This window comes from Trichomycterus rosablanca, chromosome 16, assembly GCF_030014385.1.
Source record: "Trichomycterus rosablanca isolate fTriRos1 chromosome 16, fTriRos1.hap1, whole genome shotgun sequence".
Lineage (NCBI taxonomy): Eukaryota > Metazoa > Chordata > Actinopteri > Siluriformes > Trichomycteridae > Trichomycterus > Trichomycterus rosablanca.
This window is the reverse complement of record NC_086003.1, coordinates 19,257,628-19,283,355: the sequence shown is the minus strand read 5'-3', so window position 1 is coordinate 19,283,355 and position 25,728 is coordinate 19,257,628. Positions and strand designations below refer to the sequence as shown.

The 25,728-nt window shown below is 35.9% G+C and overlaps 2 protein-coding genes across 2 annotated transcripts; both read left to right on the top strand.

The window, feature by feature from the left end:
- Positions 1-9,464: 9,464 nt before the first annotated feature.
- On the top strand, positions 9,465-17,085 carry serpinf2a (serpin peptidase inhibitor, clade F (alpha-2 antiplasmin, pigment epithelium derived factor), member 2a). The gene is made up of 8 exons (XM_063011981.1): positions 9,465-9,493; positions 12,783-12,854; positions 13,219-13,456; positions 13,542-13,685; positions 13,778-13,966; positions 14,677-14,819; positions 15,906-16,107; positions 16,296-17,085. Exons 1-8 carry the CDS (start codon positions 9,485-9,487, stop codon positions 16,655-16,657), a joined length of 1,359 nt encoding a protein of 452 aa, XP_062868051.1. The 5' UTR covers positions 9,465-9,484; the 3' UTR covers positions 16,658-17,085.
- Positions 17,086-18,145: 1,060 nt separating this feature from the next.
- serpinf1 (serpin peptidase inhibitor, clade F (alpha-2 antiplasmin, pigment epithelium derived factor), member 1) lies at positions 18,146-24,951 on the top strand. The gene is made up of 8 exons (XM_063011581.1): positions 18,146-18,216; positions 20,201-20,280; positions 20,358-20,544; positions 21,153-21,308; positions 22,287-22,490; positions 22,740-22,879; positions 23,587-23,797; positions 24,065-24,951. The coding sequence occupies exons 2-8, from the start codon at positions 20,215-20,217 to the stop codon at positions 24,328-24,330; spliced, it is 1,230 nt and encodes a 409-aa protein (XP_062867651.1). The 5' UTR covers positions 18,146-18,216; positions 20,201-20,214; the 3' UTR covers positions 24,331-24,951.
- Positions 24,952-25,728: the final 777 nt, after the last annotated feature.

Here is a 25,728-nt window from a genome sequence, read left to right as displayed (position 1 = left end):
TCTTGACTTTTTGCACACTATATTAAAAGGTCAATGGGTCTATGTTTGAAATATAAAAAAGCTCCATTTTACTGTCTGTTTGGAGTTCAACATGTTGTTTATTTAAGGACTGTGGCTGTATGGCAGAGTCAGAATTGGAACTTACAACCTTTTGATTGATAGCCCAAAGCTCTACAAAGTGGGCTACCACTGTCCCACTGTACAAAGACAAAACGATACAGTCAAATGGACTAGACACTGGTCAATATTCACAACCATAGGGATGCCAAAAACACAATATGTGCAGCAATACCATTTATTATACAATAATGTGGAATTCATTTTTTAAAGATCTAAGCTATAAAACCAGTATGTTTGCAATCCTTTACACTGGCCAAGTCATTCTCTCATCTTGATGTATTTACCCACTGATTGACAATCAATTCAAATATGATTTACAGTTCTTTATCCCTGTAAAAGGGGTGGCAAGTTTATGGTTCAAATGAACTGACATTTTTTTCTGAAAATTATACATTCTTGCACTGACAGTATCAGCAGTTAAGGATTGAAAAGCAGGAGATAAGGTGTATGGATTAGAACATTAAAAGGTTAAGAAAGAATGACTTAGCAATTTTTTACTGTATCTGTTTTGTTTCACAGTAAATGACAATCTTTGTCATAGTTTAAGTTCTGTACCTCCTTGCAGTGAAGACATTAATTAGCACAATTAAATAAGATACGTATCAAACTAAGCACTCGCTATAAAATCAATGTTGTTTGTTGGGACATTTGAAAAAGCACTATTTAAAGGATGTTGCTTTTCCATGTACATTCCATGTACAATTCTGCAGGCATAAATGCCTTGTTTACATGATAGTTTAGAGAATAACCAGATTTATTTGAACGGACAGTAAGGCTGTGGTGACTCCAATAACAGCGTCTTAGAATGCACAACAAGTGGGTTCCACTCTTGTCAGACAAAAACAAATTGTTCAAATCAACCCTACCATACTATTTGTATGTCACCACAGAAATCCATCTTTTAAGTATTCAGTTACATTGTGCCTGTGCTCACTTTGGTTCTTCGTGATGCCATGAGAAAACACTGAGTGTAAGGTGGAAACATACCTGGACAGAGCACCAATTCATTACCATTTACAGTAGCCAAATCTTCTGCATAGTCTTACTAGGTGGTATGAAAACCCCAGAGGACCAATGCTTAGAGGAATATGCTCACCTTTTCAGACCAGAGGGGAGATTTGAACCCTGGTCCCAAGGACCCTGTACAGCCCTCTCACTACCTTTGGGAGATTTTTTTAACACCAAATGCTTAGTCTTTGCTGCTTAATCCTGTCAGGGTCATAGTGGATCTGAAACATATTTCAAGAATACTGCACATAATGCATAAGACTAGACACATAAGACTAATAATGTCTAGTCCATTTTACCCAATGGTGTAATTTGCCTGATGTTACCCTCTTCAAACTGATTCATTGAAAAATCCAAATATCAGCAGATTGTGTCAGTTTTATTTATTCTGTCCTCACATTAGGACCTTGACCCAAGAAAGAAGTCAGGAAACAGTAATAATATACTGTAGATAACCAGATGCAAGCATAAAGGCAGGGCTAGGAGAGGAAAGTTGAATGATAGATACATAGAGAAATAAAATAGAAGGCAGGTAGACAGAAGGTCTTGTCTGTGTGGAGTGTAAGAGGAGAAGTGACACTGAGATAAACAATGAGGATCGACTGTGTTGGTCTTGCTGAAACTCTACACAGGGTGAGAGGCGAGGCAAGCCAACAGATCTGCTGAGAAACTGACAATGGGGCTCTGTATGTGGTCATGGATGATATTTCTTTAAGACCTTACAAATTTGTGGGGAAACCTGATCAGCAGAGGCTTTATCACAATCTGATGCAGGTGTGTTGAAGTAAGGTTAAGAGTAAGATCTTCAGAAACAGCAACAGTAAACACTAACTATAATGTACATCAAATGACGAGTTGTTCCCACTGATTCTCAAAGATTACAATTTTTACATTGCCTCTAAAAGCTAGATGCCATGTGACTGGGAAAAGGTTTTAACATATTGTTCACAAACAATTCAAGTTTAAAAAATGATGAAAAGTAATAATCAGTCATTTAGTTATCATTAGCTATAATGAAATTTGAAAGTGTTCAGAACCCTTGGGTTTTTTGTTTGTGTTGTGTTTTTTTATTTTTAATGAGTATAAAACTTTTAACATTTTAACGGGGTGCAAGGTGAAGCCTGCAAATGAAGTGCAGGATGCTGGACCAAGGTAGAACAATACTGTGGCTAAAATACTACTAACAAAAAAGGGACAAGCATGAATTAAATTAAATAAAATTAAAATAAATAATGATATAATGTTTCCAAAGGAAACAAGATAATAGGGTTGGGTAGCATATACAAACATGGACAAATAGCAAATAAAAACAGAAGTCACAATGTTACAGCTCAGTAACAGGGATAGGCAGCCTTTTTACTAAATAGCTGGTAATGGCTCCAAAAGTAGCGCCTCATAAATGACCACAGCATTGAATAATCAATTTATGACACTGAAAGAAATATTTTAATAATTAATTAATTAATTAATATTTTTTAACGACTACTACTACTAATACTAATTATAATAATAATAAGTGGCTAAGTGGGTAGCACTGTCGCCTCATAGCAAGAAGGTCCTGGGTCCTTTCTGTGTGGAGTTTGCATGTTCTCCCCGTGTCCGCGTGGGTTTCCTCCGGGTGCTCCAGTTTCCTCCCACAGTCCAAAGACATGCAAGTGAAGTGAATTGGAGACACTAAATTGTCCACGACTGTGTTCGATATAACCTTGAGAAGTGATGAACCTTGTGTATTGAGTAACTACCGTTCCTGTCAGGAATGTAACCAAAGTGTAAAAGATGACGTTAAAATCCTAATAAACAACCAATCTAACAGTTGCTTGCGTCTGCTGTATCTAATAAGGCATTGCAGCGCCCCCTAGAGGTTAATTTACATGAAGTACTTTAAACCCGGCAAGGTTAGGTTAGCGAGAAGACAACAAACACAGTGTTTCTTAAGGAATGTCCCCAAATACAAATAATATTAAACCTGAGAATGGTGTTAGAAAGACCAGGAATGAGTATTATTGTATACTAAAGCAATAAGCCACGAGAGGCCGTGCGTTACTGTGATTTTAGCACGGGGATGACGTTTTTGGCACGACGCGAAGCGGAGGGCGAAAATAACATTCACTTTTTCTTTTTCTTTTCTTTTTCATCTATTAATATGGAATGATGTGAGGTGGTTATAGGTGTGCGTTTATCGGGGATTTTACAACGGCTTCGAACACGGCTCAGCCAATCAGATTTTAGGACCGGTGTTCTGTCGATTTGTCCTACCCTATCGAAACTTCCTACCGTAGCGCAGATTTATAGATCTATCTGTCGATTTGTCCTACCCTATCGAAACTTCCTACCGTAGCGCAGATTTATAGATCTATCTGTCGATTTGTCCTACCCTATCGAAATGTATTCCTGTAGTAAATATTTAAGTTTTATCGATCTATTCTTATTAAAATTATGTCTATCATATTATAAATTATAGGTATCTTATTATAACTAGTGGTAGCACATCTCGATAGGTATGTATCTTATTATAAACAATAGGTAGGACATCTCGATAGCTCTATATCTTATTATAAACAATAGGTAGGACATCTCGATAGGTATGTATCTTATTATAAACAATAGGTAGGACATCTCGATAGGTATGTATCTTATTATAAACTATAGGTAGCACATCTCGATAGGTATGTATCTTATTATAAACAATAGGTAGGACATCTCGATAGCTCTATATCTTATTATAAACAATAGGTAGGACATCTCGATAGGTATGTATCTTATTATAAACTATAGGTAGGACATCTCGATAGGTCTATATCTTATTATAAACAATAGGTAGGACATCTCGATAGCTCTATATCTTATTATAAACAATAGGTAGGACATCTCGATAGGTATGTATCTTATTATAAACTATAGGTAGGACATCTCGATAGGTATGTATATTATTATAAACAATAGGTAGGACATCTCGATAGGTATGTATCTTATTATAAACAATAGGTAGGACATCTCGATAGGTATGTATCTTATTATAAACTATAGGTAGCACATCTCGATAGGTATGTATCTTATTATAAACTATAGGTAGCACATCTCGATAGGTATGTATCTTATTATAAACTATAGGTAGGACATCTCGATAGGTATGTATCTTATTATAAACTATAGGTAGCACATCTCGATAGGTATGTATCTTATTATAAACAATAGGTAGGACATCTCGATAGCTCTATATCTTATTATAAACAATAGGTAGGACATCTCGATAGCTCTATATCTTATTATAAACAATAGGTAGGACATCTCGATAGGTATGTATCTTATTATAAACAATAGGTAGGACATCTCGATAGGTATGTATATTATTATAAACAATAGGTAGGACATCTCGATAGGTATGTATATTATTATAAACAATAGACAGCGCATCTCGATAGATCTATGTCTTATTATAAATAGTGTTAGCACATCTCGATGGGCTTATATTTTATTACAAATGATAGGTAGCACACTTGATTTATTGACCTGTCTCTCAGACATTTATCTTAATTTTTAATTTATTTATTAGGATTTTAACATCATGGTTACATTCATGACAGGGCAGGTAGTTACTCATTACACAAGATTTATTAGTTCACACATTTAATATCAAACACAGTCAGAGACAGTTTTGTATCTTCAATTTACCTCACTTGCATGTCTTTGGACTGTGGGAGAAAACTAGAGCACCCGGAAAAAACCCCCCACATACACATGGGGAGAACATGCAAACTCCTCACAGAAAGAATCCACCTGTAAATGGAGCCCAGGACCTTCTTGCTGTGAATCAACAAAGCTACCCACTGAGCCACTATACAGCCCATACATCTCAAATAATTGTGTAATTTTTAAACTAGTTTATTAACAACAACACATCCTGAGTCTCTGGTGGATGTGTCTACATTTTTTACATATGTATTTTGGGTGTGATTTGTTATATTCTGCACATTAAAATGTACCCATCTACTGTCACACTGCACCTGAGTAAAACAGGTAACAATGCTGTACAAATCAGTAAATAATGTTCACAATAACTTTTTAATAATAAAGGTAAAATTAGATAAAATATATCTGTATATCTGTATAATATAGCTGCTCTAAATATCTATCATTTCAATCATGCTCTTGTCAGCTCTGTCTTGCAGCATGGAGCAACTTATGCAGTAATCCTCTGCATTGTCTTAAATCACCACTCAGCCCTGCTGTCATGAAGTTCACTTGGCTTTATAATTCCTATTAATTAATGGAGACAGTGGCAAAATCTGGTTTAGCAAAATTCTAACTAGTTTAAAATGTTCAATAACAATATTACCTCCAGCTATTTATACATGCATATGAACTTGAGTTCATCCTGAAAAACTTATCATGTATAAGCACTCTGTAGTTCTAAAATTACTGACTGTAGTTCATCTGTTTCTCTACATACTTTTTAACCTGCTTTCACCCTGTTCTTCAGTGGTCAGACCCCCCACAGGACCACTACAGAGCAGGTATTATTTGGGTGGTGGATCATTCTCAGCACTGCAGTGACACTGACATGGTGTTAGTGTGTGTTGTGCTGGTATGAATGGATCAGACACAGCAGTGCTGAGTTTTTAAACACCTCACTGCTGGACTGAGATTGGTCCACCAACCAAAAATATCCAGCCTACAGCACCCTGTGGGCAGTGTCCTGTGACCACTGATGAAGGTCTAGAAGATGACCGACTCAAACAGCAGCAATAGATGAGCGATCGTCTCTGACTTTACATCTACAAGGTGGACCAACTAGGTAGGAGTGTCTAATAGAGTGGACAGTGAGTGGACACTGTATTTTAAAACTCCAGCAGCACTGCTGTTTCTGATCCACTCATACCATCACAACACACAATAACACACCACCACCATGGCAGTGTCACTGCAGTGCTGAGAATGATCCACCACCTAAATAATACCTGCTCTGTGGGGGTTCTGACCATTGACGAACAGCATGAAGGGAGCTAACAAAGCATGCAGAGAAACAGATGGACTACAGTCAGTAATTGTAGAACTACAAGCGAGTTCTTTTGGCTATGTAGTGTGTATATGTAGTGTTGGCTATGTAGTGAGTATTATATGTATATACAGTATATGTATGTATATACAGTATGTATATATATATATATATATATATATATGTGTATGTGTGTATGATGTATGTACATTTTGATTTTGTAGTAAATAATATTCTAACCCGAAGAACATCTTAATCTCAAATAATTAGAACTAAACTGACAGGGGAGCAGCAAAAAATAGTTGTACATATACAAATAACTGAGTACATAAAAAACGTAATAAATGCTCAACATATTCATTCAGTAATTCACTTTAAACTCAACTTTAACTTCAAACAACCGTTACTGTACATATTGAACTGCTAATAAAGCACAAAACTGAAAAATAACCTAATACATTTTGTGTTGTCATAATGTTAAGGTCGCAGATGGTTATTTAAAAATGATTGGCTTTTCTAGATGTATGAAAAACGCATCTAAAATTACCAAAGGCATGTATAAACGTGGTTAAATACAACGTTAACACAGCATTATTAAGATACACAGTTATTTAACTGTAATCAATCAAGTACAGCTCATTTAAGCACTTTGAATATTTTTATATAGCTTTTTTTTTTAAAGTCACATAATAACATCATTACATACACTTAAACTTTAAACTTTTTAAAGAATTAAAACGAAACCATACGTTACTAACCGCTAGAACAAATAAATTAGGCAAAGGTAGCACAGAATTATAGGCGTTCCCCGCAACGAGTCAAAACCGATGTGCGCATGCTCAGTAGGACAAATCGATGGGTAGGATAAATCGACAGAACACCGGAACTATCCGTTTTATACCTGGCAATTTGAGTGTTATACGTGTATGTTGCACATTGACTTGTAAAGTACATCATTGCCTGCAAAACCTACGTGCTGAGCTAACTGCTGTATGAAACTTGCTGTATTTTTTTGATGAACTCAGTCTCCCTATGAACTCTGGTACCTCTGCTGATTGCATAATGAATTCCTGAGTAGAGCCTCAGCATGTATCTAGACCCCGCTGCTTTCTCTGTATTCTTACACTGCTCTTGTCAGTGTCTTGATCTCTATTCGACCTTCTCTATCTCAGACATTTTCTCAGACAGACTGTTAAACGCCTGGCTAAGACACGAGACTTAAATATCAGCAGTAATATGGTACAACTTGGGGTTACAATGAAGGCTGATTTATACCATTGATTCACATGTTTACAATAAAAGACAGGTCTATACAAGTGTCCATGCTACAGTAACTAATTTATCTTGTGATAATTTTACTCCATTTAAAGGATGAAAGTGAGAGTGCATTTAAAAACTTTTAAGTTAAAAAGATGAAGCCTAAAATAGCTTCTTTAAAACATGTACAGGTAGCATGGTGTACAGCTGATATTGTGATGTTCAGTAGGTGTTGTTCTATGGGACTAATGTAAAAACAAATAGGCTGAGCATTTTCATGATATGCTAGTTTACAGTATTATATTGGAGCATAAGTGTTATCGGTCACCAAAAGTTTAATATGAGAAAGGCCGCAGAACAGCTTATACGGTCATGGTAAAACATTTACTCTTGATTGTGTAAAGAAGTATACTTTATAAAAAACTACTGGTACAAAATCCTTACCAATTTAAGTTTATTTAAGTTATGTAAGACTGCTTTGGTTAATTGCACTGTGTTGCATGCAGCTATTTTTCAACGCAGTTGAAATTTTGCACACAGATTATACGCAATTACACGAAATTATTACTTTTTTTTTTAATTTATGAAACGTGCAGGCAAAAGAACAAATGAAGAACATACAATGACACGGATTTACCAGCAGATGTCACCATACCAATAAATAACGCGTTTCACAAAGCTCCAGTAGTCCAATTGACTGAGTTAGGTTTAAGAAAGTGTAGTAGGCTAACTTCATCTATTCAAAGTGAGGTAGATAGTAAGTAAATATTAAAGTCTATAATATAAGGTGTCAGATCTGCCTTAACAGATCAGTTTCTTAGTTCAATTTATTAGAAATCTAAACAATGGTGTGGTCAACACGTTTTTTTTTCCAATTTGATAATAGCATACAGCCATAACATTAAAACCACCTCCTTGTTTCTACACTCACTGTCCATTTTATCGGCTTCACTTACCATATAGAAGCACTTTGTAGTTCTACAATTACTGACTGTAGTCCGTCTGTTCTTCAATGGTCAGGACTCTCCCAGGACCACTACAGAGTAGGTATTATTTGTTTGGTGGATCATTCTCAGCACTGCAGTGACACTGACATGGTGGTGGTGTGTTAGTGTGTGTTGTGCTGGTATGAGTGGATAAGACACAGCAGCACTGATGGAGTTTTTAAACACCTCACTGTCACTGCTGGACTGAGAATAGTCCACAAACCAATATCCAGCCAACAATGCCCTGTGGGCAGCGTCCTGTGACCACTGATGAAGGTCTAGAAGATGACCAACTCAAACAGCAGCAATAGATGAGCGATCGTCTCTGACTTTGCATCTACAAGGTGAACCAACCAGGTAGGAATGTCTAATAGAGTGGACAGTGAGTGGACATGGTATTTAAAAACTCCAGCAGCGCTGCTGTGTCTGATCCACTCATACTAGCACAACACATGTTATGGCTGATCAATGTACATTCCCATAGGATATGTAAGAGCTAAAAATATAAATAACAAAAAAATAACTTTTGACACTAAACTGTGCAAACTCAGTGTTATTTTTTAAAGCAATTATAAAAGCACTGCTCTTTTAAAAACTGCTCCAGATGTTAAATCGTTGTGCACTTTTATAAACCGTTATGTCTTTAAAACTTTTACATTTAGTAAAAAGTTACAGTTTCGTTTTGACGCACTGGATATATTTAGCACCCAAAGTGACTGCCTTTGGAACCCCTTGCCTGTAGTGCAGAGGGGTAAAAGGCTTCAAGGTCCTGTGTGGGTGGAAGTGCCAACAGTCCATAGCACACAAGATAAGCAAATTGTAGATTTTTAACCATGTTACTACTACTGTGTAATATGAAGAAACAATAAATCTTTACTATCTTGCCTTTAAGGTTTTATACATATTAGGCACATTCTTAAGCATATGGTGGAAATAATCTATAAACACACTCTCTGGGTTATATTTTTATTTCAATTTGTTCATGTATACATGTCGAGGCATAAATCAATGATAAATAAAACATTAACCAGCAGTGGGGTGCCTGAAAGTGGTTGAGCTTCAGTGATCTGTTCAGGAGCTACATCCCTCATATTTCTCACCACTTTCCAGTCCAAACATGGGTTTGGTAAGTTTAAGTTTTATTTATTTGTTTGTTTTAAATCTTAAATAAACCATATTAATGGCTTAGCATATAGCACACTAATCAATATGTGAGAGGAGATTAAATATGCATCTTGTATACTGCAAGATACCTTGCAAAAAATAAAGGTATCTTATTCAAAAAGAAAATCATTAAACTTAAACAGTGTTTGCTCTGGGTCCAATACAAGTGAAAGCTAGCATTTAAAATTTTATGTAATTATATTTTTTTTATTGTTTTTTTTATTGTTTTTTTATTGTTTTTTATTTGCAATTTTTAAAAATGTTAATTGTTAAAAGCTACAAACCATAATTCAAAGAACATGTCCTTTTTATAATAATGTGGTACAAAATTACACTATTCCAAAACAGAGGGCCAAGTGGCCAGTGACTATATATATATACATTGAAATCACACATATTTAAAATCCAAAGAGATCAGTTGTAAGTGTACCAGTCAGCTTACCAGATTTATTATTTAATTCATACAACTCTTTTGCACTGTATGTCAAATTTGGACAGTTAGCATCAAAAAAGAGAAACAGTGGTTGCAAGTCAAAACACATTGATGAGGAGAGACAGTATTTTACATGGTCATTGCCAAATGCCTTAAAAGCTTGGCCCAAAAAGTAAAAACCTCATGAGCATAAACGTAAGCATAGCCTACAGCTGCCACACACACACACCAATAACACAAAAACATTAGAACCACTCTCAAAACAGCTCCTACCTACTAGGATATCTATAACACAAGACAAAAGATATCTGAAGGAGGATCCATACATTGCAAAGTGGATTGTCTCTTGGTGCATCCTGGTTCCATCTCCTCTACAGGTAAACAGTGCAGATGCCTGGCCATCCACATGATCTTGAAGAAAACAGAATTTGTTGGACCAGTCAATCTTCTTCAATTGCTCTGATGTCCAGTTCCAATGCCTGAATGATCATTTTGTTTTTTTCTAAAGTGGACAGGAGACTATACAGCCCCATACACAAAAGATTTCAGTGCAAGATTTCAGTGTTGTGACACATTTATTTCATCACCAGTATTAAAATGATCAGTATACAAATTTCAAATTTGAGCCACAGTAGCCTTTTTGTTGGTCCATACCATCACAACACCACAGCCTTTATGTTCTCTGACATCAATGAGTCTTGGTTGGAAAACAACCTCAGCGATTTGTGGCTTGTTTCTCCTCAGAGGTGGGTATTAACCACTGCTGCCTGTAAACGCACCTTACTGTTTTGGAGGTACTTCAACCCCGTTGCCTGGCCATAACGATTTGGCCCTTAACAAAGTCACTCAGGTCTTTATGCCTGCCCATATCTGCTGCATTCAATATGTGAACTATAAGTAACCACTATCAGCCACTATCAACAGTTATTGTATCCCTAGCCATCACATACACAACTGTAACAAAAAAGACATTTCCATACACATTTTTAGTGGGTGATCCTAATGTTTGGCTTATCAGCATATATTTAAATCTTATTCCCAGAAAAGTTAGTACATTTAGTAAAATGTGATTCATTAGTTCTCCTGAACTTTTATTTAATGGACAAACTAAGCTGAGTCAGCACAAAGTTTAGACGGGGCAAAATAAAACATTCTTTATAAGCAGGTGAATTGGTAACTGGTGTCAACAGGAGTCTGGCCATAAAGTCATTGGTTAAGTGATCTATTTGTTGCCACTGACACATTTTCCCCAGCCTTTATCAGCTGATTCGGTAAGCCTTTGCAGTAACACATGGATTTTTTTTTTGTCCTCATGAGATTGCTAAGGCATCTGGATGAAATATTGGGCTTTTTCCCCAATTTGAAATTGCAGACAGTACTCCCAATAGTCTCTAGAAATGTTAAAGGTTTTGGAAATCTTCTTTACCCAGTGCCCCTTTGATGGAAAAAAAAATTATGTCCTATCTCAGCTTTTGTGACAGCTTTTTAGTTTTCACCAGGGTTGCAACACACCTTAAACACAAATCCATGTGTGGTATTTATAAAATACATCACAGCTAAAGCAAATTAAGGGAGGTCAATAAGTTCCTAATTGTTTACATATGTTGTAACCAAACTATAGATCATAAAGGCTAGCAGTAGGTTTTAAGCTCAGTAATATTATGTAGGGTTAAATAATTGTGACATGGCAGTATTAATAAAATATCCTGTTGCATTATATACTAGACCATTTGTTGTCTTTAGTCATTTTGCTGTTGCTTTAACTGATAAAAACTTGATTTAAAGTTAAATTATCTATGCAGAACAAAAAGTTAGATTTATAAGTCCTTATTTTGTTTGGTGGGTTGGATATTTCTAACCGCATATACACGTGTATGGGTGTACATGATACAATTTATTAATGTAAATGAATTTGTTGTTAAAGTATGTATATATTGCAATGTCTGTAATTTATGCAAATGTATAGTTGATCTATACACCACTGTTTAAGTGGCAGGGTTTTTTGATGTAAGAAAATCAGACCAAGATCAATCATTTCAGATTTATTTCCACCTTTATTGTGACTTATAATATCTGCAATTCAGTTAAAAAACTTATGTTAAATTGTAGTCAGTACAGACATGCCATCAACTAAAGTGACTTTGATTAACCCCATATAAAGTTCAGCTGTTAGTAAGGTTTTACCATGTTCCACAAAATGCTTACAAACAATAAAGGGATCTCATTGTTAAAAAGCATCAGTGAGCAGAAAAGTATAAAAAAAATCCAAGGCATTACATATAACATAAAAGATGGTCATCAACAAGTGGATAAAATATGGAACAATGGTGGCATTGCCAAGAACTGGACATCTCTCCAATAAAAGAAAACTAGTCTTGGAGGCTTTTAAGAGGCCTAGAGCAACATTAAAGGAACTGAAGGAATTTCTGGCAAGCGCTGGTTGTGTACTACATCTAACAACAATCTCCCATACTTTTCATTTGTCTGGGCTGTGGGATAGGATGGCAAGAAAAACATCCAAGCCAAGGTACATTGCAAAAACCTACATTATGTCTGCCAAAAGCATGTGTGTTATGTGCTGATAAAACCAAGTCTGAACACCATACCCACAGTAAAACATAGTGGTGTTTTTTATTTTACCCCCATAAAAGATTTCAGTTTGTTTTTCAGTTTAGTTGTACAGATCGGTCAAATTAAAGGTGAAAGAAGTTCTGTAATGATTTATTTTGGTCTGTTTTTTTTATATATCAAAACAACTTGTGTGTGACATTTTATATGTATCTAAAATTATTTAACATAATGCAAATTATATTTTTAGGTAATTGTTGAGAATATGAAGCTCCATCCTTCCCTGTTTATTCTGATCTGTTTACTTAGATGTGGAATGACGGTAAGACAAGTCTTTAATGTTTAACACAATGTCTAAAAACATGACATTCATTGTACTGCTTTTGAAAAACTAATAGTTAAGCAATACCACAAACCAGGTGGTCCATTTCTAAACAATCCATTTCTAAACCTGAAGTATAGTTTTGTTTTCATTTTCAAACTATTAAAATTAAAATTAAAGTAGATGCTGTCTAGCTCTGACCTTAATTGCAGTAAATTAAATCCCTTCTGTAACCAACTTTGGACAAACGTGTCTAGCACTTTTTGTAGCGAATAAGTCTACTAAACATATATATATAAAAAAATTACGTTAAATCTACAGAAAAAATATCTTTTCTCTTTTCTTCTTCCTTATTCTTATAAAGGGTGATGTACGTAAGGCGAATGCTGCTCTGGACAGTTCTTCTCACCCTTACGACAGTCTCTTGCACCAGGTTAAGAAAGACTGTAATGCCTTTAGTCTAGCGACTCAGCAAGCAGTTGGTGGTGCTATAACTAAATTGGGTCTGAAGCTACTTGAGAATCTACAGCCTGGGCCTGAACAACCAAATGTTGTTCTGTCTCCTTTAAGTATTTCACTTGCACTCACACAGTTAGCTGTGGGTAAGTGGGTTTACATGTGATTGATATTAAGTTTTACCATTCTAAATATTTAAATATTCTGAATATCTAAAATAGTTTTTAACAGGTGCCATGAATGAAACGGAGGATCAGCTACTAGAAGCTTTGCATGCACGTTTGTTACCTGATTATTACAAAATCGTAAGCTGCCTCCACGAAGAACTACTCGCCAAGGCCGTAAAAGTGGCCTCTCGTATCTACCTCAAACCAGGTATCTTTAAACTTCACAATATAACACATCATTACATTACACATTATTGTTTAGTAAACCCTAGTTGTAAGTACATTTGTTATCCCTAACAGGTTTTGTTCTGAAGAAAGACTTTGTGGAAAGATCTCTTCAGCTGTTTAGGTCATCACCCACACCACTCACTTCTATAGAGGAAGTTAATCAGTGGGTGGAAAACACCACCAATAATCACATTCACAACTTTTTGTCAACTCTTCCACCCAATGTGGTATTAATGCTGATAAATGCTGTTCATTTTAAAGGTAAGACACAGTGTAATTTGCAAGGTCTGATTTAAATTTCATTCTGATTGTTTTGTATGATGTCATGAAAGTACATGAGGTCTTCTAATTGACACAGAAGTCAATTTAATTTATTACAATCAGCTCCAACAGTTTGACACCACTGATAAAGGTAAAAATGTATTCATGGTTAATTACCTCTGGCAATAATAAAAGTACATGCCATATCAGAAGATTTTAAAATCTAGCTGCCTCTGCCAAAAAATGTAAAACTGTTTTGTGACTAGATTTTCCAGAAGGACAATGATCTGTAACACTTTAAAATCTACACAAAAGTCGTTTGATTACAACATATACAATCTGGAGGTTCCACAATACTAAATGTCGGGGTAAAAATTATTTTACAATAAATTGCCTTTGATCATAGTTTACAATTAAGTCATTTATTTTGTGCAATAAAGCTTTTAAACCACATAGACATTTTCTCATTATCCATCTTTACGAAAAATGCAATTGATCATAAAGCTAAATGTACCTGTTTTATTTACTAACTGAATATCATAAAGCAATAGTTACTATCTGATTATATCTTAACTAAATATCATAAAGCAATAGTTACTATCTGATTACATCTTAACCGAATATCATAAAGCAATAGTTATCTGATTATCTTTGCAAGTCTATTAAACCACTTATATTTGCAGAAATCAACTCTTAAGTCTTGTTTTTAGGGGAGTGGAAGTCTCGTTTTAACGAACGCTTTACTGCCAAGGATCTTTTTTACGTTGACAGACAGACATCTGTAAGGGTGGACATGATGATGGGATCCAAATATCCACTCAGCACATTTGTAGATGGAGAGCAAGGCATACAGGTAGTCTGGTGTTATTTCATTCATCCTGGGGGCCTAGGATTTGTTAAACTATGTGGTTAAACTACTGGAAAATGACTTTTTAATTGTATTTAGCAGTTAAGGTAAAACGTTTCCCTTATTTACAAAAGTACTCAAAACCTTTGATGGGGTTCAGAGCAACACATTTTTGTATGTTGTTTTTGCTGTATTCATCAAGTCATTGTTGTGTTAAAAGATGAACTATGTTCCTGTATTTGGCTGCATTCATCCATCTCATATTTTTTTCATGTAGTCTTTAATCCTGACACTTAGAAAAACACCAGTAGCATAATCCTGCCACCACCATATTTTACCATAGTGCATGCTATTCTGCCCAAAGTGTTGACTCTACTTCATCAGACCAGAAAATCTTTTTTCTTATGTTGCCAGAGCCTTTTAGCAAACTTTAAGTGGGTTGTCATATGCCTTTTACCCTGTCCTGCCACAATGTCGTAAAAGCCTGATTTATCCAACACTCCAACAGGTTCTTCCATCTTCCCACAGAACTTTTAAAAGCTCTTTTAGAGTGAATGTTTGGTTCTTTCTTACCTTCCTGACAAAGGACCTTTGTGACCGGATGCAAAATCTAGGAAGGTTTAGGGTTTTCTTGTAAAAATGATAAAGGCCGATTCTGAGAATACAAAAAGTCTTAAGATATTGTTTTAAATCCTTGCCCTGATCTAAGCATTGATCAAAGAGATCCACAGAGAGTTTATTGAAGTTCATGATGTCTTTTTTTCATGGCAAACTATGTCCAATTCAAACATCAACAAAGCAATGCAAACAGATTGTACCCTTCCACAATTACCACAGTGCCACACCAAATGGTTTGTGGTTCTGATTACAATAATACATTTTAATTTGTCAACTTTTAATTAATTTGTTTACTTTGTCATTATAGGTGATTACATGTTGATTGATGGGTAAAAGTGTCAATTATATCCATTCCAAATTAAATCTACAAAACAATAAAATGTGCAAAAAACCAAGGGGTCTAAATGCTTTTTAAATTCAAAGTACATGTCCCCTACTTTAGTAAAATGTTTACATGTATTCCTTATACTCTAGGTTGCTCGATTCCCTTTTCAAGGAAATACAAGCCTTCTGGTGGTCATGCCATTGCCATCACATAATTTGTCAAAAGTTGCCTCCAACCTCAACATCTCTGACCTATATAAACGTCTTCCAAGTGAAATACCAATGATTGTCAAGCTGCCCAAGTTTAAACTTGAATATAAACAGGATTTGCAACAACCACTCATAAGCATGGGTAAGAGTACAGTCTTTTCTCTTCTTTTTTTTTTTTTTTAACTCAAAGTGGTAGCTAAAAGCAGGCTGCATACATTCATTAACAGCTCTACAATATAAACTTTTAACCGCGGCTTATGTGTTAAGAACCTATGATCTAGAGCCTTAAGAAATGTTTGTTTCATTCTTTTTGTTCTTTCACTTGTTCAGGTCTCGGTTCTCTGTTCTCTGGGCCTGACCTGTCTGGTATTGCAGTGGGCCCACTGGTAGTCTCTGGTGTTCAGCATGCCTCCAGTGTGGAGTTAAATGAGCAGGGAGCAGAGGCATCGGCTGCTACATCTATCACTCTTGTACGCACTGTGCCCATTTTTGCTGTCAATATGCCATTCATCTTTGCCATAGTGGATGATGTTTCACACACACCACTCTTCCTCGGAATGGTCACCAACCCAAATCCCAGAGCAACGGCTAATTCAAGTGAAGACCCAGAAACCACAGGGCCTTCCAATAGCAAGATGCTAAACAATGAGCCACAGAATGATAACCCCTTTCATAATATGATCCATGTCTGATGTAAAAAAGAAAACAACATGACCTCTCAAATAATACATGTGGGGGAAAGATGGCCTATAGGAAGATCACGAAATTAATTGAGCTGTCCCTATCACACACTGTACCTTTACATGCACACTGTATGATAGTCAGCCAAAATGGCCAAGGACTTACAGCAAAAATCCAACTGGGTACTTAAACCCTCTGATTACTATATGTTAGTTATAGTGTTTTATAGAATGGGACATTTAAAAACAAACAAAAAAACATTTCAGCCATCTCATTGTACATGGGTTGCTGATATACATATTTTATTCATTTTGGTACAGTATTTTGTTTTGTTTTTTGTCTGTCAAGCCAAAATTGCATGTTGTTAGAAAGTTGTTGTTTTTTCCTGGGTCAGATGTTTCAAAAAATTGTAGTAAAAATAAAATCACTAAACATTAAATTAACATGTGTACTGTTATTTTCTACATGTATTTAAACTACAATGCTAATAAGCAGGGCAACATTAAGCTGTGAAATCGTCAAAATGATTACAGATGTCATACATAATAATTACCTGGCCATGTATACCTGGCCATGGTAGTAATACTAGAGATCACCACTGTTTACAATTAAATGGCTCAATTTCCAAGCAATCCCAGTTCTCAGTTATGACTAGAGTGTGTGATTACAGCACTCTAGTTAGTTCAGTACAGTAAGTAGTATATAAATAGTAGTACTATGTTTGTTTGTTTGTTTGTTTATTAAGATTTTAACGTCATGCTCTACACGTTGGTTATATTCATGACAGGAATGGTAGTTACTCATTACACAAGGTTCATCAGTTCACAAGGTTATATCAAACCCAGTCATGGACAATTTAGTATCTCCAATTCACCTCACTTGCACGTCTTTGGACTGTGGGAGGAAACCAGAGCTTAGTAGTACTATGTCATTTCACTAAATAGACCTAACCAAAAGGCAAGTTTTAAAACTGCATTATGAACTTTGAACATTGCAGTTGTAATCATGTTATATAAACATTAAAATGTGTTGGTTCCACTTTTAAAATAATTAGTTTTTTTGTGTTCCATACAAAAGTCTATTAACAAGCTATAATTTAATTTATGTGCTGTACTTTTCAAATAAAATGAGTCTAAATAGTATTCATAGAAAACGTTGCGATATTTAACTGGATAAAGCAGAGACATACGGTAGATTATATTTATAAACAAAAGCGTTAGCTGATGTTGGCAAGCTAACATTCTCTTACATTCTAAAGCAATACAATAAAACATATACGTGAACACTTACACATAAAATGTCTTGTACACATTGTACACAACATTTAAGTTAGGCAAAACGTGACGTTTAAGCGGAATATGTTTACATTTTAAACAGTGAGCATTACCTTCTTCTGCTCTTACTAGCCTGATTAGATAACGTTTGATTCGTTTGTACTTGGGAATCGATTCCAATTAAGCGGAGTCGTTTGCAGGAAACAAATCTTCAGTCGATACAAGTGAGAGTGCTGTGCGGGATAGAGGTGCGTTCGGGAGGAACCGAGGTAAATTGGAGCTACCCAGAAGAATAGGTTAGTTTTTTTTTACTGTTTTCTATATATTAGGAATATTTATTGATTTGAACGTCGTTTTAAGTAAAGATTTTTTTTTTATTAGTTGACGAGTGAATAGGGTGGGGCAGTCGTATTTATTCACTGGTGTAGTCGTATTTATGCACTGGTCTTTTACCAAAGCCAAAAGTGCACATTTTCCATACACTTAAAAACAGTATAACAGGCTGCTTTTATATTTGACAAACCACACATGGGGCAATCCAGTAATACAAACCTGTTTTTTTTTTGCTACATCTTGACAGTACAGACAGTTTAAATAAGAACATAGCTACTGCATAAATCTCTGAGTTAGGATTTACCTATTAAAATATTTTGTTTTACTTGTTTTTAAACAAAAATAAATATTTCATCATTCGTTTATATAAAATGTTATTAAAGTCTTTTTAAAAAAATGTTTTTAGGAATATTTACGAATATTGGTTAAAACAGTTTTTTGGGGTTTTTTGGTCTATTTATGAAGAATACTTATGCACATTATATATTGACTAAATATCACATATCAGAAAGGTTTTGCACAAGTAAAAATAATGCATGTAGAAGTGACAGAAAATTCATTATTTTATTTGTTGTCAAAATCTTAATTTGCTTTTATTAAAATAATATATGCATATGCTGGATGTTTTAAACATTGATCTTAAAGCCATATAATAAATGGCCATTTATTCTTACAACCATTTTCGAGCCAGTTTTTAGTTTTTCAGTCTTGCTTTTAGAGCTCTGCCTCTGCCTATAGTGAACGTTTATTTTTCTTAAATTCCAAAATAGTGGAGTCAGTGTTGTAGTTGGATGGACATGTGAAACTGGAATGTGGGATGAGTGGGATGTGGCTTATTTCTTTGATGGAAGTTCTTTGTATTTCCAGTAGAAAACTCAACTTCAATGACAACCAGATGTGCTGCTGAAACACACGCATTAAGAAAATATATGTGTGTGTGTCTTGAAAGGTGCTGTGCAGGCACCACCTTGTCCTTGTTTCTAACTAACTGATGTACTTCATCAAAGCTGATGCAACAGTTAGGCTGCAGGCTGCATACCTCCATGCATGCATGCTTTTAGAACTCATTTACAAAAAATATATGTAAGAAAAGCTGTGCATTACTAATATGCAATAAACAATAACACTCATTTAGACACAGTAATAGTCTAGTTTTCTAGTATAATTTGTACTATAATTTATTTACACATTTGTGCATGTTACTTATGTTACCCAACTCAACCCCCCCCCCCCCCCCCCCCCACACACACACACACACACCCACACCCACACACCATGGACTGACCTGCATATGAACCAGATCTATTTTCCAACCAAGACATTTTATTGCATGATTGGAAATACATATGCAGAAGCTTTATACTGGGTACTGAACCATTGCAAGAAAAAGTAAAGTATTATTTAACACCTTAATTTATATTAATATTAAAAAATATTTTTTTTAAATCACACCTACGTGTCAGGAAAATCGTTTCGACCCCATGGTGGAAAACTCCTGCACTAACATATGTTTGTGTGGTGTCTGTTTCAGCAAATTCTAAAGAGTTCTCCAGGTCTTTTGCCATTTTTTTGGTTGTGTTTTACCTCCATCAGCATTGGTGTAATAGCAGCAGTAGTAGACTTTTTGTAGTCAGGAGTTCAGTGATTAAACAGTTAACGGATAACCGACAAAGAAGTCATTGTTTGAATGTTGTTTAAAATGTCATTTAAACTTCTGTCAGTACTGAGTTTAACTGCATGATGAACTTTCCACATGTGTATCTGTGTGTAGCACAGCAGTGTGTGTAGCATAACTAATTATCTTAATTATTCTGAATTGCAATGCAAGTTTTACAAGTAATTCTGAAAGGTTCACAAACTTTGAACCTAATGAGGTGTTCATCATGAAGAATCTGTACCTTAGCTGGTATTATGTCTGTATTCATGTATGTCTTTATGTATGTGTAGCATCTCTGTCAATCATGATGAAGAGGACAGCTGTGTTGCTGTGTCTATGGGGTCTTCTTTCCCTCTCTTATGCTCAACTGGTAAGCCAGCCTTTCTTTTAAATATCCAAATATCATGTTTATCCCCCACACACGACTCTTTGCAATTCATCTCTCAGTTAGAGGCAGAGGAAGGAGGTGAGGAGGAGGTGGTTGACCTTTTCACTACACCTCGTACTAAGCTGGCTGCCGCAACCTCTGACTTTGGCTACAACCTGTTTCGTAAATTGGCTACCCGCAACTCCAAGGCTAGTGTCCTCCTGTCACCCGTGAGCATCTCAGCTGTCTTCACACAGCTTTCTATGGGTGAGCTTGCATTTTTGTAACTGAGAATTTAAGCGATGTTTAGTAAATACTAACAGCAGTGATATGGGGTGCCTTTAATAATTTTTGGTATATTACAGTATTCCCTCATTTGCTGCAGAATACAAGAGGCATTTTATTCTCTGATTGACTGATTACCTGACTGAATTCCACTGTCTGTTCCACTTTTCGCAAACATGCTTCGTAGGACATCCATATGCTTGGGGGCTGTACCTAAAACCTTGACATCGAGTCCGTCAATAAAATTAAATCAAAATGAAAGCAAGAAAACATGCTATTATACCCCTTGGGTTTCCTGCTAAGATGTGCTATATTTTTTCCCGCTGGGACTACCTGTGTAACTTAGCTTACATTTTTTAATTCATTTTCTTTTATGAAAATCAGTATAAATAAATATGTGTATACAATCATGTGTCTGTAATTATTCCAGCACCTGGGCTCATCTGACAAAAAGAAACATTAACTTTAAAAATGCTGTTTAGCTTCATGCCACTTAATTTTAAATCACAGCATAATGCCACACTAGAAAGTTGGATATAATCACACACTGTGTGTTAAGACTTGTTAATAACACGTTTGTGCTGTTTCAGGAGCGTCTGAGCGTGCTATGAAGCAGATGTTCCGCGTCCTACGCTACCACACCCTGCAGGACACGCAGCTTCATTCCACTCTTGGAGACCTGCTCTCCTCTCTTAGAGCCGCGGGGAAAGGCTTCAACTCTGTAGAGCGCCTCCTTGTGGCCAGAAGTGAGTCTGACTAAGAGTGAACTTGAAAGTGAATTGTTAAATTGTCCTGCACTTGTTAATATAATAATACTGTAGTGTTACATTATATTTTTGCTAAATTCACATGTGTTTTGCAACTATGGGTGTGATGGAAAACCTAGGGAGCTCTCTACATAGACAGCATTTTACATCATCCTATGCATGCTCCAGAGAAGGAGGCTGTTCGAATTCTTAGATGCCTTAATATCCTCACTAGTAAGGTATCTTAAAAGTTTAACAGTATTTCGACTCAAGAACGAGTGAGCATCTGATGCTTCCTTAGCAGTGAAGGCAATCCCAGCATTCAATGCGGCACAACTTTTCTCACAGAAAAATAAAAAAAAACATGGAGGACAGTGCAGAGAAATGAATTATTTTCAAACGTAAATAAATTATTATTGCTTTTTATTGATTTATTGATATTTGTATAAAAGTGTACAAGTGAATTTATTTGCAAATTCGGGCTTGTCAGCGAATTTAACCGTTTTCGGTACACAGAGGGAGATGTTAGTTGACATGCTAGCACGTTGTGCCACCCCATCCCATTGGTTTGAATGGCATGAGGATATCTGTGTTAGCTTAGTTAGCGAAAACTGATGGAATCGCTGTCTGAGTAGCGCGTTTGAATAACCTGCCTTATAAGTCAATGATTAGAATCCTCTCTACTTAGCAGCTGCCTATGTAGGCAATAAGACAGCAAGGCAGCTCACTAGGTTTTCGAACACCCCCTACATGTCAGTGTAACAGCACGACAGCTAAATAAGTGGTCTTAAATGTGACTGTGGGTTTTTTTCAAATAAAATGTTTGCACTGCCTCTTTCTTCAATCAAAAATGGAAGCCATAAAACGTAATTCAAATCAAACAGCTACTTTTACATTTCATAATAATACATTTTCCTTTCTTTTATGAAAGAAGAAGATACAGTATTTATATGTTAATTTTGGTGTTTTTTTCTTGAGGACTACAACCCAGCATGGATTTTCTCAACACTGTAGAAAAGCAGTACAGGGAACGTCCTCAAACTGTTATGGGCGGAGCTCGGGAACTAAAGCCTATCAATGATTGGTTTAAACAGCAGACAGGTGGCAAAGTGGACCGTGTCCTTTCATCTGCCCTCCCGCGTAATCCATCAGTGGTCCCTGTAGGAGCAGCGTACTTTAAAGGTCAGTAGCTTCCTAAAACTGGTTTATGCTTCTTTAAACACTGCTCTCTAAAATCAGTAGCTGGCATGAGCAAAGAAAATAATTTTATTATACTATACACTTGTTTTTGCATGTATAACAATAAAGCCTTTCTTTATTGACTTTTTTATAACAATAAAGTCAATATTTCTAGTAATATTATGTTGAATTCCTGAGACCAGTTCGAGGTTTATTAATTTGGTTCATTTTATATGATGCTGTTTTAATAAGGTAAGTGGGTAACCAGGTTCAGCCAGGCCAGTAAGATGGATGAGTTCCAGTTGGATGGACAGGCACCAGTACGCATTTCCATGATGCAGGAAGCGAATTACCCACTAAGGATGGGCATTGACTCAGACCTTGGCTGCACGGTAAAAATCAATAGCTCTTGTTCTCTGCTGTAGTCAAAAAAATAGCTTTATGTTAAATGTTTTTTTTTTAGTTTTTAAGGGGAACAGTAACATTTTTATTTAAAAATGCTTTATAATAATATTGCTTTACTGCTAAAGCATTGAAAAAAGCTGTTTTTGTCCATAAACCACTTGTGGGAAAAAGGCTAGGGCCTATAGATAAGATTTATCAAGACATATTAATGTAATTTGTCCAGTATTCTCTGTTTTCTCTGTATTCTCTGAAAAAAGAAGACAAAGAAGTAGAGTTTAACCTCCACAAATGTCTCTAATATTAAAAAATGACAAGGCAAACATGAATGATCTAATATATCTATCCATTATCTATCCATATTAAGTTAAAGGTTATAGTCTGGATAGCAACAAAGCCATCATTAAAATGAAGCCCATTCCCAGCCCAATGAAAAAGGCATTCCAGTCTTACCATTAGTCAAATTCACTTTAATGAATCTCAAGCATCTGTTAGTAAATGAATAAATACTGTAATGGCAAGTTAGTCCACTTTCAGTTTTGTGTCTCTAAGGGAACAACTAAAACTCACCCTTACAGTGTGGTAGCTATCATGTGATTGCAAAAATCCAGTTATATTTGTAAAATAATGAGGTAAATTATATTCTGTAGGGTAAACTAACTATTGGTCTTTTTCTCCCCCAATAATTTAATTAAAGATAGCACAAGTTCCAATGGAGAATGGAGTCAGCATGTACATTTTCCTGCCGGACGAGGTGACCAAAAATCTGACTCTGATTGAGGAGGCACTGACTGCAGAGTTTGTGCAAGACCTGGCCAATACCCTCCATCCAGCGCAGGTGCAGCTTAGCATTCCTGTACTTAAGCTTGTCTACAGCACAGACTTGCTGGGTCCTCTCTCTGACATAGGTAAGGCACAGACATCACCCTAAATTATATTTTAGGTTTGAGATTATCAGTAAGCATATGTACTGGGTGATATGAAAATGTACTCATCATTTTAGAACAAGTTTCAGGTAAGAATTATGCGGACAACTGGCAATGCTTACTGATATACTTAACAATTATAAACAGATTAGAGACAGGCAGACTGAAATGATAGATTTGTCAGTTACAGAATTAAAAACACTTTACTGTTAATTTTTTTCTGCCTTCCCTCTGCTTTTCTACTTCAAGGACTGGCTGAATGGCTGAAGGAGACAGACCTCACCAAAATCACAGCTCAACCAGTGAAACTGAGCACAGTCCGTCAGAAAGTTGTCATGGAGACAGCACCAGAGGGTAGCCAGTATGCCAGCACTACCTCACCAGGCAATGGCCAATCACTGGCCCTTTCTTACCGTGTGAACCGGCCCTTCATTTTCCTGATTCGCGATGAGCCATCAGGGGCGCTACTTTTCATTGGAAAGGTACTGAACCCACGCGACCTGGCGAGCGCTTAAACACACCACACATGCATACACACTTAAGTAAATGTTGACATACCACAAAGCTGTAGGCTTCTATCTGATTACTGTACAGACTCCCAATATACATTTCTGCAGTGCTCTTTAATGCATGTTCAGCCATCTATACAGAGATCAAGCAAAGCACATTTACACAGAAAACACAAGTACTTATATAAACATTTTCCTAATATGTCTGTACTTGTGAATAAACACATAAACACAGGTTTGCAAATGCCTATCAGTGGTCAGCAGTAATGCTCAGAAACAAATCAGCAGGTTTTAGTCATATTATGCTTAGTAATCATCCACTTATTGAATTATACTGCACATTACATACGAGCTTATAAGCTCATATTTTGCCATGCCAAGCTTTGCCATGTTGGCAAATTACCATCAAACACCAGCAATCTAACCTCATTATTATTAACAGTTTATTTAAATTGGCTAAGTATTTTGATTAAAAATTGAAATGCTTCATTATTCCTTTTGATTTAAATATAATCCCAACTGTATATTTTTGTCAAATTCTTTTTGGTGCTTGGCAATCCCTATTTGAATATTTAGAATCAGCTATCTAAATGTGTATATTAAGCTAAATAAAAAGTTGCAAAAATATTCTTTGTATTGTCTGTTCTTTAGGGATATTTACAATTGTGTGCATCGGGTCAAAGAATATGAATTATATTAAACTCTAGAAGTATTTGACTCCTTGTTAAAGATGGGTCAAAACGTCTTTGTGGTTGATTATCTATTTAATGAAACAATGTGTAAAAATATGAAAATGTAAGAAATATGTAAAATGTCTTAGGGTGGGGCTTGATTTTTCATTATCCCAATGTGCATTTGCCCAATTTTCCTGTGCACTCTGGTAGCCTCTGCTGGTTGTTTTGTCACCCTCAGCAGAAAGGTCCCAGAAGGGATGCAGGCTAGCACATGCCTTTCCCAAAACATGTGATGCCAGCTGCTTTTTTACATCTGCTAGCAGTGGATTCTAACAGAGAGCTTACACATACATGGCGGATCACGCACAGCATAATCTCAGCAAAAAATCTCTTTCTATCCTTTGCCACTCATGCCAACATCCTGACAAGACAATTAAGGTCACTGTTGCTGCAGCAGTAAGGTGACTTCTGATCTGGCTTTTTCTCTCTTAGACACAGCCAGTTACACCGCTGAGACTCTTAACTCAGGCCTGTCACCGGGAGAGGGCTAGCATATTAGACTACTGCATCGTCTGAGTATTAGGAAATAAAAGAGGCTGCCAATTTTTTGTTTGTTTGATAATTTCACATCTCCACCAAGGGATTAGATGTATCACCATTTCTTGGAAGCTACAAAAAAGGGTTATAACTTTGTAAAATGTAAATAAAACATTGTTTATATTTAACTTCT

Bases quoted from the DNA above. Each gene is read 5' to 3' on its own strand.
- serpinf2a (XM_063011981.1), top strand. The intron at 13,686-13,777 runs GTATCTTTAAAC...TATCCCTAACAG, and splicing joins TCGTATCTACCTCAAACCAG to GTTTTGTTCTGAAGAAAGAC. The intron at 14,820-15,905 runs GTAGTCTGGTGT...CTTATACTCTAG, and splicing joins ATGGAGAGCAAGGCATACAG to GTTGCTCGATTCCCTTTTCA.
- serpinf1 (XM_063011581.1), top strand. From the start codon at position 20,215: ATGATGAAGAGGACAGCTGTGTTGCTGTGTCTATGGGGTCTTCTTTCC. The intron at 20,281-20,357 runs GTAAGCCAGCCT...TTCATCTCTCAG, and splicing joins CCCTCTCTTATGCTCAACTG to TTAGAGGCAGAGGAAGGAGG. The intron at 22,491-22,739 runs GTCAGTAGCTTC...TGTTTTAATAAG, and splicing joins AGGAGCAGCGTACTTTAAAG to GTAAGTGGGTAACCAGGTTC.